Below are 18936 nucleotides of genomic sequence, written 5' to 3' on the forward strand. Positions count from 1 at the left end.
ATCACATTTCAGAGCTGCTCTTTGGCCTTGCTGGCAGTCCTGTTACTCGGCTCAGCTGCAGGGAACGGCTATGGTAAGCTACTTTCTATCTTTTTGTGCATGATTTGTTAAAATTGTACAGAAAAAATTGTATCAAATGTAACACATTCAAAGCTGTAGTAACTGCCTCTGCATAGAGGCCACCTGGCCACTGTGTCTCCTTTTTGTTGGTCCCTTAGATAATTTTTTTTTAAAACCTTGTCTGTTAGTCCACCTATCTTCTGTGACAATTTTCTTCAAGTTCCTTGAGTGATCACTATTTACAGGTTTGAATGTATTAGCAGCGGTGTGGCTTAAACTAAGAGGGCATCAATGTTTTCCTTTAAGCGCATGCTAAGACTGAATTTGCTTCAACAAGAATCCGACCTGGAGATACCTTTTGAGGGAGTATTCATCTAATCATGAAATAATAAATGGTAGATGTATGTCATGTCTGTGATTTATGTCAGGCAAACTCTTGAGAGCTGGGCACACCTCAAGTTTCTACCCGTTCGGTCCATCTGCTGGTGACACGGCCAACCCAAAAATAGACGATGGTGGCTCCAGTGAACTGTCTGTGTCTCTCTCTGCTGGTTTCCGCTACTTTGGCTCTGTATACCGCAACTTCTGGGTAAATTTAACCTTAACGTTTGTCATCTTGATAAGGGTTATACTCTTTTAATAATAAGGTATTGAGGTAGTTTGAAAAAACTTCCAATACTGGTGTCAATTTCATATCTTTAAAAACTATGGAATGTCATTCATTTCCATAGATCATACTAGCTATATTCCTCTCTCTGATGTTGATTGTTGTGTCCTACCATTATGTTACACAGGTGAACAACAATGGCTTGGTGTCCTTCCGAGGCCAAGTTTCCCAGTTCACCCCTTCCCCCTTCCCGATTCAGTCCTTCCCCACTGTGGCTGTATTCTGGGGCGACGTTGACAACAGGTACATGTGATTTAGATCTCACATTGTGCAGCATGCTGTCATTGTTTCTGATGTATGTGTAATTTTGTTTACTTTTGAAATTCTACCTCATGACTTGAGTCCAATCTTATAGACCGCACACATACTAGATCACTGCACCATTCTTTTTTTTTCTCAGTTACTTTAGGCACCCTATAGCAGTAATATATCATGATTTGGCATGATTTTGTGATTCAGAAGTCATACAAGAGGGCCTGCATGTTTTCTTCCGTAAGCTGTAGGTATCCTATTTTGATTTCCCGTAGTCCTTCCTTGTTTTTCGTGTAATACGCAGTGTCTGGTTCTTCTTAATTCAGCTTAAGACGTTGTATTTCTCACTGAACTGTGCACTTAATTATTGAACTGGCCTATGTATCTTGTGTTCTTAAGATTGTTAAATAATCATATTAGGTATGCAGGTGAGGTATACTGGAGACAGACCACCTCAGATCAGTCTCTGATCACACGAGTGTCCGGGGATATCTTGGCAAACTACCCAGACATCCCCAGTTTCCGAGCCACCTGGGTTCTGGTCACGACCTACTATGATGTGACCTACTACGGGGGCAGCCCAAGCACCAATGTAAGTCTGTTGAAGTGATGGTATTGTCTGATATCTACATAATGTTAGTCAGGGGTCAACGTCCTTATATCAGAGTTTCTGGTGATGCCAATTTAGAGCTTCAACTGAAATGACACTCTTCTTCAATAAATATCCACCCACAAATTTGTAAAATGAGCAGCATTGCTGTTTAACATCTGAGGTAGGAAAAAAGCGTGTTGAACAGCTTTTTATTAGATTGTTGAACTTTTCACTTCAGTGTTAACGTCACAAATTTCATCAATGGTATAATGCTTTGAAAATTCTCTTTTTCCACAGCGCCAGTCGTTCCAGGCTGTGCTGGCAACAGATGGAACCTACTCCTTCGCCATCTTCAACTACGGTGACATCCTGTGGACCACAGGAACTGCCAGTGAAGGGGATCGGGAGACTGGGCTGGGTGGAATCCCTGCACAGGTACACTACCACTACATGCATTTTGAGACACTTTTGAAGAATTACTAAACTGAGAAAAAGTGGAAAGAATAGATGTGATTATGGACCCTTAAAAAGTGCCCATTAATAGCTATTTTAGGTTGAATTCTCCTGCAACATCTTGACTTGTCTCTGCATCTAGGTCTGCCATCCCCCATTAGTCTATTTTGCCAACACAATGAACCCGGAAATTTTGGAACCACCAAAGTTTTATGATATTAATGGATAGTATATGCTTTGATTTCCAATGATTTCACCCTCCAAATTTGCATGATATTACATGTTAAAGCTGGATGAGATGCAAGTGTTGGTAGATCTGCCTCAATAAGTTCTGACTTTACACTGACCTTTCAACAGGCTGGTTTCAATGCCGGAGACGGGACTAACTACTACACTGTCCCTGGCTCACGGTCTGCGGATATTGTCCAGATAGAAACCAGGACCAACGTCGGTCAGCCCGGCACCTTCATGTTCAGGATTGACCCATTCACCATCATCCCCCTTGGTATGTTCATCAACACACGTTGCAGCAGTTTTTGTGGCCAGTCGCATACATGTTGATTCAACAATCGTCATTGGTGATGACAACCATTTTTATTTTCATGAATCTAAAAAACTACCTTGACATTTCGATCAAGAAGACACAGGTTGAGGAGAAAGTCATGCAACCAATATCGTTCATCACAAGCAAATATAGGGAGAGGGAAAGGGTTCAGAAAATCTTGTCTGCTGTCTTGAAGCAGAAAGAGTACTGAAAACAGAGTAAAACTAATTGTGTAGTGAATGAGGCTTCTTGTAAAATGCTTTGTGAGAAGGTAGCAGAAACAAAGTGCATAAGTTGTGATGATTAAAAGCTGATGATCTGTTGCCCAGGTACTGTGAGGCTGGTTGGAGGAAATTCTGAGTTCGAGGGTCGAGTCGAGATCAACCGAGGAGGAGTCTGGGGGACCATCTGTGATGGCAACTGGGGAATTCAGGAGGCCCAGGTTTTTAGTCATTTGTTGTTACTTGGATTATACACACAGTGATACATTCACACGACAAAACTAAAATGACAGGACTACTAACATATCTTGTTTAATGCATAAAATGAATCAGAATACATAATTTTATCAGATTCTGTAGATAACTCTTCATCAGCTTCTGTTGGACTTGCATCATGTCTGAATCAAGGTTTTCTAAAGTAACCATCATCTGCGAACAATCAAACTCTTACGTTATGTTCCTCCGTAGGTGGTGTGCCGTGAGATTGGCCACGGCGGTGCTGTAGCAGCCTATGGCTCCGCCCACTACGGTCAGGGAAGTGGAACCATTTGGCTGAACAACGTGAACTGCGCCGGAAATGAGGACTCCATTTCTACCTGTCCTCTGCTGTCTGACGTGACCAACACCTGCACACATGCCAGCGATGCTGCCAGGGGTCCAGTGCAGAGGTTGGTACATACTGCTCAGTCATGCCTAACGTTACATGTAGTTCACTCAGAAATCTGTTTGACAGCAGGTATATGATTCAAAGTCACCTTGTACAATTGATAATGAAAACAGTAGAAATGTGACATAAATCTATACTGTTAGATAGAAAACTTTTCTTGTTAAATCAAGAACTGGAACTGAATACTAACTACTTACTCTACAAAAGCCACATGGCACCAACCTTATAATGACACTGATGCAAGTATAGAGTATGAAAGGTTAAACATTGATTAAAAATTTAGTTTATTATCAACAGACGAATAGCAAAATTGTACTTATTTTTTTCATGTTTTCTGCAGATCTTGATGACTGCAGGCCCAATCCTTGTCAGAATGGAGGGACCTGTCTAGATCAAGTGGATGACTTTGTCTGCCTCTGTCGCCATCCGTATGAAGGGAAGAGTTGTGATGTCAATAGTGAGCTTCCATCAAAACTCTCCTATCTATTAAGCAAGAAGCAACTGTTCAGTGTCATGAGCTGGATGATTGGGAAGAACTGTGTTGCTTATCTGTTTGAAAGATGAACTGACTTATTTTCTCGTGGTACTGCCCTTTGCCTAGCTCTTCACACTGGATATATATTTAGGGGGAATGAAATTTCTTTGGTCTCATTAATATTTCCCTGTGGTGTAGTGGTCTGCACTTCTGTTACTTACCACATCTGGTTCTGATTACTTGGAACCAGAAGGCCCGAGTTCAACTCCAGGGTAGGACACCTCTGGACAAGAGGGGCATTGAGTCGTACCAAAGACTTAATAAAAATGGTACATACTTATGAAACAGTATAGAAGTTAACACACTCCACTGCCATGCAGTGGACTAGCCCCCTGCTGCAGTGATTGCACCACAGTGTGGCCGAGGGCTATGAAACAGAGATGGGCACCACCCTATACACCTTATGGTGTGGGAGGATTTTAACTTTTTAACATTAATGTTTCTAATCTCTCCTAATCAGCCGCTGATCCATGTCAGAGTGGACCATGTGAGAATGGAGGGGTGTGCTCCAGTAGTGGAGGCAGGTTCACCTGCTCATGTCAGCCTGGATGGGAGGGGACCACCTGCCAGATAAGTAAGTTAGAATACTTCATGAAATATATTGTATGACACCTCACATGTTACCACAGGTAACTGCTAATGCTTGGGTCACATTTTCAATCCGGGGCCCGACCGGGCAGTGTTTGGAAACAAAAAGTATGATATAAAAGACAACAAAAAACACAAAACGTACCAAAAATCATTCAAGAGCATAGCTTGTGCATATCTATTGATATAACGTGGGAACTGTGGGAACCAGTGTAATTTTTCGTTTCCGCAAACAGCCCGACCAGGTCCCGGCTGGGAAATGTGACCCAAGCATAAACTGGGCTCTAGCACAACAAAGAAGTTTCACCAAATGTTTTGATGTTTTGTTATTTTTACTGCAGCCTTCATCAGTAAGATTCCTATCCTAAAATCTAGAAGTATACTGTTACATTATTTACATAATTGTTACAGAGAAAATTTTGCAAAAAATGTCTGGAATGCTTTATATTGCTGGTAATCGGTTAGGAAATTGGTAAGCAGTAAAGACAATCAATGTTTAACACAGATAACAGCTTTACACGAGTAGTTTCTTACGAGTCATTTGTGTTTCAGACATTGACGAGTGTGCCAGCACTCCGTGTAAAAATGGAGGGACCTGCACCGATGGCATCAACCTGTACACCTGTACCTGTCCCACTGGCTGGAAGGGAACTGAATGCCAAAACTGTGAGTCATTCTATTTGAAACAGAGAGTACTGTAAATGCAGAAATGTTGGCGGTGGCTTTATGTTCGCTGTTTTTGCGGTGACCATTTCAGAGCAAACTTAAAACCACTGCAAACATTTTTGTCCAATACTGTGGCAGTATGACTATAGCGCTGCCGCAAACTTGAAACTACCAAGAACACTCCATTTTCCCCTTATCGTAAAATGAAAACCATGCAAACTTAAAGGCATTTACTGTAGTCTGTCTGTTTATATAAGTCATAAATATCCTATGTTGATGAATACATTGGGAAATATTGCATGCAGTGAAACCCCAAAAGAACATGAAGAAATTTTCTGAGGAGCTCTCTTCGTTCATTAGTCTAACTGTAACGGTTGGAAAATGACCTTTTGGTGTTAATTTCCAGTCACTTGTGAGGGCCGTGCATTTTCCAAGTATCAGAACCCAGATGACTGCAAGACATACTACGAGTGTTTGGACGGGTTTCCTGACTACGTCCTGCAGCTTTGTGCCCCACAGTACACCGTGTTCAGTGAGGCTACCATGAAGTGAGTATATTTGAACTGTCAAATTTCCCAAGCTGTAAGGAAAAATTGTAGTCAAGGTGCATGTTTTGGGAGTTAAGAGAAAAATGAAATTCAGACATGCTAATGCCTATGAGCACCTATGAGTTGGATATGGAAGTATCTGCTAAGAAATGATGTGTTGTTGTTAACTGTTACCGGTACTTGTCTAGCCTACAATGTAGGTTTATGTAATTTCATTTGAAAAGGTTTTTTCTGCATAGCATTTAAATCATCAATACTATTTGTATAATTAAGAATCTGGCATAGTAGTGTTACTATGCAGAAACTGAACTATCTCCATTGAGGTAACTTGGCTTATGATTTATCCTTTATCGCTCACTATATATACATGTATGTGGCAGTAATTCCCATCCTTCCGTTGTTTTGTTTAAATCGGTTTTCAAAATACAATATGAATTCAACTGAAAGAAAGTCATTCATACTCTGGTACTGCATTCATCTGTCCATGGTGCTGAAAAACCGGTCCTTTACTCTTTTGAACACTCTCCAAATCATCATCTCTGATTTCTTCTGACACCTCCTAGGTGTGAGTGGCCTAAGGACGTGGAGGGCTGTGACATCACATATGTGTGCTCCACCCCCTGTGAGAATGGAGGGAGTTGCTCTGGGCCGGACGAGTGCACCTGTTCTGAGGGCTTTGGTGGGCCAGCCTGCCAGCATGGTATGTAACCTCCATGATGGTGCTCTCTGCTGTTTCTATATTAAACCTGGAACAAAATTCCTTGCTCGAAAGCTTCTTGAAGACTAATTCTCTGAATTGCATGTAATAATCATAAGATTGCACCTTGATAAAACAATATCAAGTGAATACTGTAACTCAGTCTGTATATAAGTTTGCAGTGATTTGACTTCACAGTAGGAAGAAAATGTAGTGGAAGGCAGGCAGCAGACAGAATCACCATTTTTGCGGTGAAGAGGTCTCCCCAAAAAACATGACCATTAACCCACTGCAAATGTTTCAACATTTACAGACATTACAGTAGTTAACAATTAAACATCACCATAACAACATAATAACACAACATAATGATGTGTAACTGAGTTGTATGACTAATTTTAATGTTAAGTTAATCTGTATTATAACTTTAAAGTTAGTTAAGTGCAATTTTTTATCTATACATCTGTGTTTTGTCCATGTAAATGTTGGCTCTCGAAATCAGCCATGCTGCCTGAGAGACCTGTAGTGTCTTGTTACACTTCCAATAAATAAACTAGAGTTCCTCGAACACATTATCTTCGCCAAATAATCAAGGCTTATTATGGATAGTAATTCATATTTACATGCTTTGATATCACCCCCTGAAAATTTGATCATACACCATGTGCTGTTTGTAAGTTTTGAGGGGGGGGGGGATAGGGTTAAGAATCATTTGCTGGTACAGGACTAGTGTACAATGTAAGTGTCTTGTCTGCTGATATATGTTAAAACTGGTCATGAAAAAAAATGAGTACAGTATGTTGAAATTATGGGCCCTCAAAGGTTTGAAATTGCAGTGTCGTAAGTTGAATGTGACAATGAAATGGTTCAGTCAATATATATGAATAAGGATAGAATAAATCTTTATTCCATGTCATACACATTTTGAAAGACATAGTAAATGTGACTTTACCGTACCTAGCAGTGGTGCAGCTTTGGAGCAATGTACTTTCCAAGCAGAGCCGTGTTTTTGATGTGTTTTTAGGTGTTTTGTCGGGCTTTCTATTTCGTCCCCTTTTTGTTATGTCGCCAACGTGCTTTGGACAAACATGTGAAAAAACAGCCGGACCCACACCTCTGCTTGGAGAGCAGTGCTGTGCTCTATTTGTTTATTTGGCCTACTTTCCCAGGCCATCTGTTTGTAAGACCTGTTTTCGTGGAAACCGTCACATGTTTAAGAGTCCCAATATGAAATGCATAAAACTTTCCTTACTAATTATGCCAATTATATCCTGATTCGCATAATTAGTCGTTTATTATGTAAAGCACCATCTGAGCTATCTGAATGCCAAACGTCACGACGATCTGTCGACCCCTTCTCAAGTTATTCCTGTCCGAAGGTCAAAACAAAAACACCCACTGCAGTTACAAACAAGACGCTAGGGGGCCCAAACTTTAACAACTTACTTCCTATAACATGAACTATCTACCACACAAAAATCATGACCATAACACTTGTAGAAAACATGCCCTCAAATTTTGAAGCTCAGCTGCAGTACCTTAGGTACCCGCTAGAATGCCCATTATCGAACTTGACCTTCCTTTTTGTAAACCCTACCCATCCACTAAATATCATGCAGAACCATCAACAGCTTTTCGAGTTATCTTGTCCACAAGAAATACACATCAAAACAAAGCCCGCTGCAGTACCGACGGAATATCCGGAATATCCGGAATATCCGGAATATCCGGAATATCCGGAATATCCGAATAATCCGGAATATCCGGAATATCCGAATAATCCGGAATATCCGGAATATCCGGATAATCCGGATAATCCGGAATATCCGGAATATCCGGAATATCCGGATAATCCGGAATATCCGGATTATCCGGAATATCCGGATTATCCGGAATATCCGGATTATCCGGATAATCCGGAATTTGCGGAATATCCGGATAATCCAGAATATCCGGATAACCCGGAATTTCCGGATAATCAGGATAATCCGGATAATCAGGATAATCCGGAATATCCGGATAATCCGGAATTTCCAGATTATCCGGAAGATATTCCGGAATTTCATAAAATGGAAAATGATAAAGGCATAACCTTCTTTGATAAGCTCATACTTTGGACAACTTCTGTTATTTGGGTGAACTGGTATGATTTATGATTGATGAGAAACACTCCTAAATACATCAGTCAGTCATCAGTATGGAACTCTAGTTACCTTCGCGACGAATGGTTTCGTCGAGAAGGTTATGCGACGGTGCTTGTCTGTGTGTCTGTTAGTGAACAGAATAAGTCGAGAACGCCTGGATGGTTTGTTGTCGTAGTTGGTGTGTCGGTGTGTATGTGGCAAATCTCAAGATGATTAGATTTTGGGCGAAGTGTTTTGCATAATTAACGAGAAAAGTGTAAAAATGTGTTCAATTGTATGCTTTACTATGCGTTCTGGTTGCGACGGGGATATTGATACGGGTAGATTGGGGGCAAAGTTGGTCATGAGGGGTCATGAGGGGTCATGAGGCAGGCAGGAAACCGTCAGTTACATGTACTGCAGCTGCCAGGGACAAATTGGCTATCAGCCAGCTGTAGGGCAGATACAAGAGATAGGCTTGCCCATGCAGTAATGCTTTAAAGCACTAAAACAAGGGCTCAGAAAAGGATTCACCTTAATTGCAAGCCCCAAAAATTCTTATGCACCAGAAAGCCACATCTGTCTACTTTAGAATCATGCAAAGAAAATAGACAGTTGACCAGCTCGTTCTCTCGTAACAGCTGACAGACGAAAACAATCGTCAACTTTGACCTACTCCCAGCCTGGAAGAGTCCACTCGGAGCATGTGAAACCAAACCACAAAGATATCTCCTTACACCAATTAAAAGACTGAAACATACAAATTTTCACCAAAGTTGGATATACACGGCCTTATATGAGTAAGAACAGTCATTAATGCAGTGCCACAGCATGGGAATACCGAGCATGTCTGTGTGTCTGTTAGTGAACACGATAAGTCGAGAATTCTTGGAAGGATTGTCTTGGTATTTGGTATGTTGGTAGGTCTCGATGAAACCTGAAAATGATTAGATTTTGGGCCCCCTATCGGCTTGTTACGGTACTGCAGCGGAACTTCATGTTATGATATCTCGTGTTGTGGACATGCTATGGAACTGATTTTTAAGTGGTAGATAGCTCGTTGGGCAGAGAGTAAGTGGTATAGGCTTGGGCCCCCTAGCAACTTTTTTGGAACTGCAGGGGTAGGTTTTGCTTCAGACTTTGAAAGGGAATAACTCAAGAAGGGCTTGATGGAAGGTCATGATTTTTTGCATGTACATAGCTTGAGCGATGATGTACATGATTGGATACTTATTATGCAAATCAGTAACTAATTTGCATAATTAATGAGGAAAGTTTATACATTCATCAATTTCCATGATAGGACTCGCAAACATGTGACATATGTAACTGAGGAAGAGAGAAATATTAATAGATATCAGCTATGCAAATGAGAACCTCATTTACATAATCAATGACAAAATAATATAACTCGAGATGGGCTTGATGGATGGTCATGATTTTTGGTATGTAGATAGCTTATGTGATGCTTTGTATGATTGGATGATAATTATGCAAATCAGATTATAATTAATGAGGCAATTTTAAAAACCTGCTGTGTTCCATGATATGACTATTCAAATATGTGACATTTGTAACTGAGGAAGAGAGGAATGTCAATAGATAGAAATTATGCAAATGTAGGCCTAATTTGCATAATTCATGAGAAACTACTATCATTCCATACTAGTAAATAACGGCAATTTCATACTTGTTGCATTTAGAAGTTGTGTGAATGTGAACACCATTGAATCAAATTATGCTAATAAGGAGCTTATTTGCATTATTGATGAAAAATGTTAGCATAACCTTCTTTGTTAAGCTCATAATCATAACAAGGAGGTTTGGACAACTTATGTTATTTGGGTGAGGAGGATCAACTGGTATGATTTTTGATTGATGAAAAACACTCCTAATACGTCAGTCATAAAGGTCAAAATCATTTCGCGAAGGTATGAGGTCGTAGAACTCTTGTTGATTATGTAAAGCACCATCTGAGCTCTGTAAATACCAAATATCACGACGATCTGTCGACCCCTTCTCAAGTTATTCATGTCCGAATGTCAAAACAAAAACACCCACAAGCCCAAATTTGTGGCATGAGCCACACAAAAATCATGACCATAGCACTTTCAGAAAATATGCCTCCAAATTTTGAAGCTCTGTTGTACCCGCTAGAAGGCCCATTATCGAACTTGACCTTCCTTTCTGTAAACCCTACCCATCCACTAGATATCATACAGATCCATCAACAGCTTCTTGAGTTATGCTGGCGACAGACTTGTGATAATAATTGGCAACACACCTCAAGCTCATATCATAATATCATGATATCATGATATCACAATATCACAATATCACAATATCACAATATCATAATATCATAATATCATATCATAATATTATAATATCATAATATCATGATATCATTATATCATAATATCATAATATCATTATATCATTATATCATTATATCATTATATCATAATATAATTATATCATTCAAGGCGATGACGTAAGGCATCATATGATATTCATGATATTCATAAATTCATGAATTCAGAAATTCAGAAATTCGTTAACTTGACTCGCGTGACTGTGCATATAAATTATAAATTTTTGATATCTCGTATTCTGGACATGCTACCCCATGGTCCTGATTTTTGAGTGGTAGATAGCTCTTTGGACAGAGAGTAAGTGGTGTAGGTTTTGGACCCCTAGCGGCTTTTTTGGAACTGCAGGAACAGGTTTTGCTTCAGACTTTGAAATAGAATAACTCATGAAGGGCCTGATGGATGGTCATGATTTTTGGCAAGTAGCTAGCTTGAGTGATGATGTACATGATTAGATACTTATTATGCAAATCAGTATCTTGTTTGCGTAATTAATGAGGAAAGTTTATACATCCGCCAAATTCCATAATAGGACTCTCAAACATGTGACATATGTAACTGAAGATGAGAGAAATATTAATAGATGTCAACTAGTGATAAATTGAATGAGCTTGAGGTGTGTTCTGGAGCTCATTCACACGTGTTATCACAAGTAACACGTGAATCAACTAAAATACTTTTCAGAACTAACGTTCGATAAATATGGTAAATAGCTAGGGCTCTTTCAAGTAGATTTATCAACACCAGATAAAAGGCGATATTACCTAGACTTCTCCATAATAAAGAGGCAGAATCCACAACCAATAATCATCAATATTTCTAAACGTCTATAAATATTCTTCAATGTTTATGTAAATTTTCTATGAATATTTATCTATGCTGAGACGCATATCTATAAAACATTGATGAATTGATAACATATTTAAAAATATTCATGAACGTTCACGAATTTTATGAACATTCATCAATTTTCTGTTCATTAACTTGGAAGATTTGGAATTTCCGAAAGATTTGGAATTCCCGGAATTTCCTAAATTTCCGGAATATCCGGAATTTCCGGAATATCCGGAATTTCCGGAATATCCGGATAATCCGGAATATCCGGAATTTCCGGAATATCCGGAATATCCGGATAATCGGGAATATCCGGAATATCCGGAATATCCGGATAATCCGGAATATCCGGAATATCCGGATAATCCAGAATATCCGGAATATCCGGAATATCCGGAATTTCCGGAATATCCGGAATATCCGGAATATCCGGAATATCCGGAATATCCGGAATATCCGAATAATCCGGAATATCCGGAATATCCGGATAATCCGAATCCGGAATATCCGGAATATCCGGAATATCCGGAATATCCGGAATATCCGGAATATCCGGAATATCCGAATAATCCGGAATATCCGGAATATCCGGATAATCCGAATCCGGAATATCCGGAATATCCGGAAAATCCGGAATATCCGGATAATCCGGAATATCCGGAATATCCGGATAATCCGGAATATCCGGAATATCCGGAATAATCCGGAATATCCGGAATATCCGGAATATCCGGACAATCCGGAATATCCGGAATATCCGGAATATCCGGATTATCCTGAATATCCGGATTATCCGGATAATCCGGAATTTGCGGAATATCCGGATAATCCGGAATATCCGGATAACCCGGAATTTCCGGATAATCAGGATAATCCGGAATATCCGGATAATCCGGAATTTCGAGATTATCCGGAAGATATTCCGGAATTTCATAAAATGGAAAATGATAAAGGCATAACCTTCTTTGATAAGCTCATACTTTGGACAACTTCTGTTATTTGGGTGAACTGGTATGATTTATGATTGATGAGAAACACTCCTAAATACATCAGTCAGTCATCAGTATGGAACTCTAGTTGATTATGTAAAGCACCATCTGAGCTCTGTAAATACCAAATATCACGACGATCTGTAGACCCCTTCTCAAGTTATTCATGTCCGAATGTCAAAACAAAAACACCCACAAGCCCAAATTTGTGGCATGAGCCACACAAAAATCATGACCATAGCACTTTCAGAAAATATGCCTCCAAATTTTGAAGCTCTGTTGTACCCGCTAGAAGGCCCATTATCGAACTTGACCTTCCTTTCTGTAAACCCTACCCATCCACTAGATATCATACAGATCCATCAACAGCTTCTTGAGTTATGCTGGCGACAGACTTGTGATAATAATTGGCAACACACCTCAAGCTCATATCATAATATCATGATATCATGATATCACAATATCACAATATCACAATATCACAATATCACAATATCACAATATCACAATATCATAATATCATAATATCATATCATAATATTATCATATCATAATATCATGATATCATGATATCATTATGTCATAATATCATTATATCATTATATCATTATATTATTATATCATAATATAATTATATCATTCAAGGCGATGACGTAAGGCATCATATGATATTCATGATATTCATAAATTCATGAATTCAGAAATTCAGAAATTCGTTAACTTGACTCGCGTGACTGTGCATATAAATTATAAATTTTTGATATCTCGTATTCTGGACATGCTACCCCATGGTCCTGATTTTTGAGTGGTAGATAGCTCTTTGGACAGAGAGTAAGTGGTGTAGGTTTTGGACCCCTAGCGGCTTTTTTGGAACTGCAGGAACAGGTTTTGCTTCAGACTTTGAAATAGAATAACTCATGAAGGGCCTGATGGATGGTCATGATTTTTGGCAAGTAGCTAGCTTGAGTGATGATGTACATGATTAGATACTTATTATGCAAATCAGTATCTTGTTTGCGTAATTAATGAGGAAAGTTTATACATCCGCCAAATTCCATAATAGGACTCTCAAACATGTGACATATGTAACTGAAGATGAGAGAAATATTAATAGATGTCAACTAGTGATAAATTGAATGAGCTTGAGGTGTGTTCTGGAGCTCATTCACACGTGTTATCACAAGTAACACGTGAATCAACTAAAATACTTTTCAGAACTAACGTTCGATAAATATGGTAAATAGCTAGGGCTCTTTCAAGTAGATTTATCAACACCAGATAAAAGGCGATATTACCTAGACTTCTCCATAATAAAGAGGCAGAATCTACAACCAATAATCATCAATATTTCTAAACGTCTATGAATATTCTTCAATGTTTATGTAAATTTTCTATGAATATTTATCTATGCTGAGACGCATATCTATAAAACATTGATGAATTGATAACATATTTAAAAATATTCATGAACGTTCACGAATTTTATGAACATTCATAAATTTTCTGTACATTAACTTGGAAGATTTGGAATTTCCGAAAGATTTGGAATTTCCGGAATTCCCGGAATTTCCTAAATTTCCGGAATATCCGGAATTTCCGGAATATCCGGAATTTCCGGAATATCCGGAATTTCCGGAATATCCGGATAATCCGGAATATCCGGAATTTCCGGAATATCCGGAATATCCGGATAATCGGGAATATCCGGAATATCAGGAATATCCGGATAATCCGGAATATCCGGAATATCCGGAATATCCGGAATTTCCGGAATATCCGGAATATCCGGAATATCCGGAATATCCGGAATATCCGGATAATCCGAATCCGGAATATCCGGAATATCCGGATAATCCGGAATATCCGGAATATCCGGAATATCCGGATAATCCGGAATATCCGGAATATCCGCATAATCCAGAATATCCGGAATATCCGGAATAATCCGGAATATCCGGAATATCCGGAATATCCGGATCCGGATCCGGAATTTCCGGAATATCCGGATAATCCGGAATATCCCGATAATCCGGAATTTCCGGATAATCAGGATAATCCGGAATATCCGGATAATCCGGAATTTCCAGATTATCCGGAAGATATTCCGGAATTTCATAAAATAGAAAATGATAAAGGCATAACCTTCTTTGATAAGCTCATACTTTGGACAACTTCTGTTATTTGGGTGAACTGGTATGATTTATGATTGATGAGAAACACTCCTAAATACATCAGTCAGTCATCAGTATGGAACTCTAGTTGATTATGTAAAGCACCATCTGAGCTCTGTAAATACCAAATATCACGACGATCTGTAGACCCCTTCTCAAGTTATTCATGTCCGAATGTCAAAACAAAAACACCCACAAGCCCAAATTTGTGGCATGAGCCACACAAAAATCATGACCATAGCACTTTCAGAAAATATGCCTCCAAATTTTGAAGCTCTGTTGTACCCGCTAGAAGGCCCATTATCGAACTTGACCTTCCTTTCTGTAAACCCTACCCATCCACTAGATATCATACAGATCCATCAAAAGCTTCTTGAGTTATGCTGGCGACAGACTTGTGATAATAATTGGCAACACACCTCAAGCTCATATCATAATATCATGATATCATGATATCATGATATCACAATATCACAATATCACAATATCACAATATCACAATATCATGATATCATAATATCATATCATAATATTATAATATCATAATATCATGATATCATAATATCATAATATCATAATATCATAATATCATTATATCATTATATCATAATATCATTATATCATAATATAATTATATCATTCAAGGCGATGACGTAAGGCATCATATGATATTCATGATATTCATAAATTCATGAATTCAGAAATTCAGAAATTCGTTAACTTGACTCGCGTGACTGTGCATATAAATTATAAATTTATAAATTGAATTCACGAATTAATGAATTAATGAATCAATGAATCAATGAATTTTTGAATTATTGAATTTATGCATTTACGAATTTATGAATTTATGAATACTATAAGTATGCGTTTCAATATTATTATATATTTTATATAGATATAAATGAAAATTTACATAAACATTGATGAATATTCATAGACATTTACAAACATTGATGACTAGGAAAATACCCTTCTATTCTGCATCTGTATTATGGAGAAGTTTAGGTAATATCGCCTTTTTATCTGGTGTTAATAAATCTACAAGGATGTTATGTTTTATAAATATACGTTTCAACATAGATAAATATTCATAGATATTACTGAAAATTTACATGAACATTGATGAATATTCAAAGACATTTACAAACATTGATGACTATGAATATTGGGGGGGATTCTGCATCTGTATCATGGAGAAGTTTAGGTAACATCGCCTTTTTATCTGGTGTTGATAAATCTACTTGAAAGAGCTCTAGCTATTTACCACATTTATCGAACGTTAGTTCTGAAAAGTATTTTAGTTGATACACGTGTTACTTGTCATAATAATTGGCAACACACCTCAAGCTCAGTCAATTAACAAGGCTGCTTCAGGCAAGGAGTGTGGTTTGTAGATGTTGTTAATGCTGTTGACTGTGTAACAGTGGGGGTTCAAGCGCCTCCAACTGACAGTCTAACTGGTCGCGACCTTTTAGCCTAGTGGTTAAGGCGTGCGTGCCTGTGATCTGGCCTCCGGTTTCGGCGTGAGTTCGAATCTCGGTTGGGATCACTTGTTTCTACTCGCTCCTTTGATTTGTTTCACTGGTCACGATCAGATTACACAGGGAATATCGTACTCGGAGACTCGGGACCAGTCTAGAAAGAAAAGGGGGAGTAGTGTAACAGTGGGGTTCAAACGCCTCCAACTGACCAGTCTAACTGGTTGCGACCTTGAGCCTAGTGCCTGTGATCTGGCCTCCGGTTTCGGCGTGAGTTCGAATCTCGGTTGGGATCACTTCTGTTTCTACTCGCTCCTTTGATTTGTTTCAACTGTGGTCGATAGTTTGGTGACTGTGGTAGCTATGCACTTCACTCCATCGGCTGAAATATATCGGCTGTGTAGGATTGACGTCTTGCGTAGCAACAGTCATCCCTCCTGTTCCATCTCTGTCTGCTCTGAATGCCGTTGCTTGTGGCAGAAAATTTTTAGTCTGTTGTCGGCCATTCAGGAAGGTTTCCACGAAACAGAAGACATCGACTGGTTGTGTTGATCTGTCAGCTCTCATATTTTTAGATGTTCCGCGTAGGAGTATATTCAGGAACTTGACATTTAATGCAAGTATCACGGTCTCCTGTGTTAGGTTGTTGTGTAACCTTTGACACAGGCAGCTGTTTTAGGAGTTCCATTTCTTTAAGAACATATATTTTGGTTTACAGTATTGTAATTCACTAATTGTATACGATTTGAATCCCAATAGATACAATCCGTTCAAACTCAACATGACGTAAGGCAACATATAACTGACCTGAGAAAAAACGACCCGTTTGCGCTCAAAGGGGACAACAGTTTTGTCCAGTGATCTACCTTAAACTTTAGGTACAGCCCCATGCTAAAGATTGAGGATACTGTTCTCGTCGTGCTTGGATCGTCCGCTTGCCATAACTGAGAACTTATTGAACATTGTCTTTTGATGGGTACCGCATTTGGGTAAATCTTTCTTGTATTTGCTTTCACTGTCGAATTTTACGAGGAAGGTGTGGACATCATGGCATGTGCTGTCAATGCCTACGAATGCGCCCTTAACAATTCCGTCTAATATGTTAACGTTGGCAGTGACCACGACTCTTGCACCTACTGCTATTGACAATATCTCTCTAAAGCCTACTGTTTCACTTTTTTTTAGAGGGTGTTAGATTTGTGAGACCTGTTACTGTTTTTTCGTGTCTCTGTCTTAAATGTGAAACACCCTGGAGGGGAGTTCAGTCAGGTCCTGATGGGTCTGTTTTAAAGATTATCCTGATTTTGAGGATTTTTATGTCACTATCTGCGCAAGAACCTTTTCTTACTCTCATCTACGAAGGACTGTGGTCCACATCCAGTGTGGTATACAACTGCATTTTACAAACCACATAAAGCTTAGTGCCTTCTGTAGTGCCTGCTGCTTGCACATTTCCTTATATTCATCGTTTTGACTTGTCCCGCACAGGACCAGACCTTTCCTGTGTTTGTTGATATAAGCTCCGTCCCAGCCGGAGTGTAGTTTGGCCGGTGGTTTTTGAGGTCACCAGAGAGCATCAATCTAATTTGCACAGGCCTGCATATCTGGTGTTGCCCTTAGATATAGGTCGACAAAGGGTACTTAAAAAATGTAATGATAAACAAGCCTATTTCACCACTTAATTAGACCCTGATAACAATTTCATACGTCTTTATTTGTTAATCATTACCTCAATAACCTACCTGTCCAAAACAATGCAAATTCATCAAACCCTACCCGAGTTACTCGCCTCCAAAGGTAACATAAAAAAGGTCTACTGCAGTTCTAAGCAAGCCTCTAGGGGGTCTAAACTTACATCACTTACTCCCTGCCCCAAGAGCTGTACACCACTTAAAAATCGTTACCATAGCACTTGTATGAAATTTGACTACAAGCTTTCGGCGAATTCATAAACTTTCCTCACTTATTATGCAAATTATCGTCTTATTTGCATGACAAGTATTCAGTTATGTAAAGCATCACCGAAACTATCCACATGCCATAAATTATGATAATCCGTCAATCCCTGCTGGAGTTATTCGTCTCCAAATGTATTAACAAAAACGCCAACTGCAGTTCCAAACGAGCAGCTAGGGGGCCTTAATTCCCACCACTCACTTGCCGTCCCAGAAGCTATATACTACCAAAAAATCATGAACCTGACGCCTCCAGAAAATTTGGCCTCAAACGTTGAAGCTCCGCTGCAGTACCTCAAATACCCGATAGGAGGCCCATTATCGAACTTGACCTTCCTCTTTGACATCACTACCTATCCACGAAATATCATGCACAACCGCCAATAGCTCCTCGAGTTATGCTGGCGACATACAAACTCTCACACACACAAAGCCTGCTGCAGTTCTGTAGGAAAGCGCCAAATAAATCATTTTTAAACTTGACCTCCGTTCCCACAATCTCTTCCAAACTACCAAAAATC

At 39.1% G+C, this 18936-nt stretch overlaps 2 protein-coding genes across 2 annotated transcripts in view; both read left to right on the top strand.

The window, feature by feature from the left end:
• LOC136426873 (sushi, nidogen and EGF-like domain-containing protein 1) lies at positions 1-6409 on the top strand (the record flags this gene model as incomplete). Its single annotated transcript, XM_066415594.1, has 13 exons — positions 1-73; positions 489-649; positions 855-970; positions 1400-1571; positions 1869-2006; positions 2382-2529; positions 2898-3010; positions 3258-3457; positions 3797-3913; positions 4452-4565; positions 5132-5245; positions 5652-5793; positions 6357-6409. Coding segments are annotated over 9 exons (1128 nt in total), but the record flags the coding sequence as incomplete, so codon positions are not given.
• Positions 4372-18936, top strand: part of LOC136426875 (uncharacterized) — an 18626-nt gene continuing 4061 nt past the window's right edge. The window contains exons 1-6 of the mRNA XM_066415595.1: positions 4372-4399; positions 4452-4565; positions 4921-4929; positions 5132-5245; positions 5652-5793; positions 6357-6493. Of these exons, the coding sequence (XP_066271692.1) occupies positions 4372-4399; positions 4452-4565; positions 4921-4929; positions 5132-5245; positions 5652-5793; positions 6357-6493 (544 nt within the window). The remainder of the gene's footprint in view (positions 4400-4451; positions 4566-4920; positions 4930-5131; positions 5246-5651; positions 5794-6356; positions 6494-18936) is intronic.

This window comes from Branchiostoma lanceolatum, chromosome 2 (genome assembly GCF_035083965.1).
Source record: "Branchiostoma lanceolatum isolate klBraLanc5 chromosome 2, klBraLanc5.hap2, whole genome shotgun sequence".
In the NCBI taxonomy this organism is placed as follows: domain Eukaryota; kingdom Metazoa; phylum Chordata; class Leptocardii; order Amphioxiformes; family Branchiostomatidae; genus Branchiostoma; species Branchiostoma lanceolatum.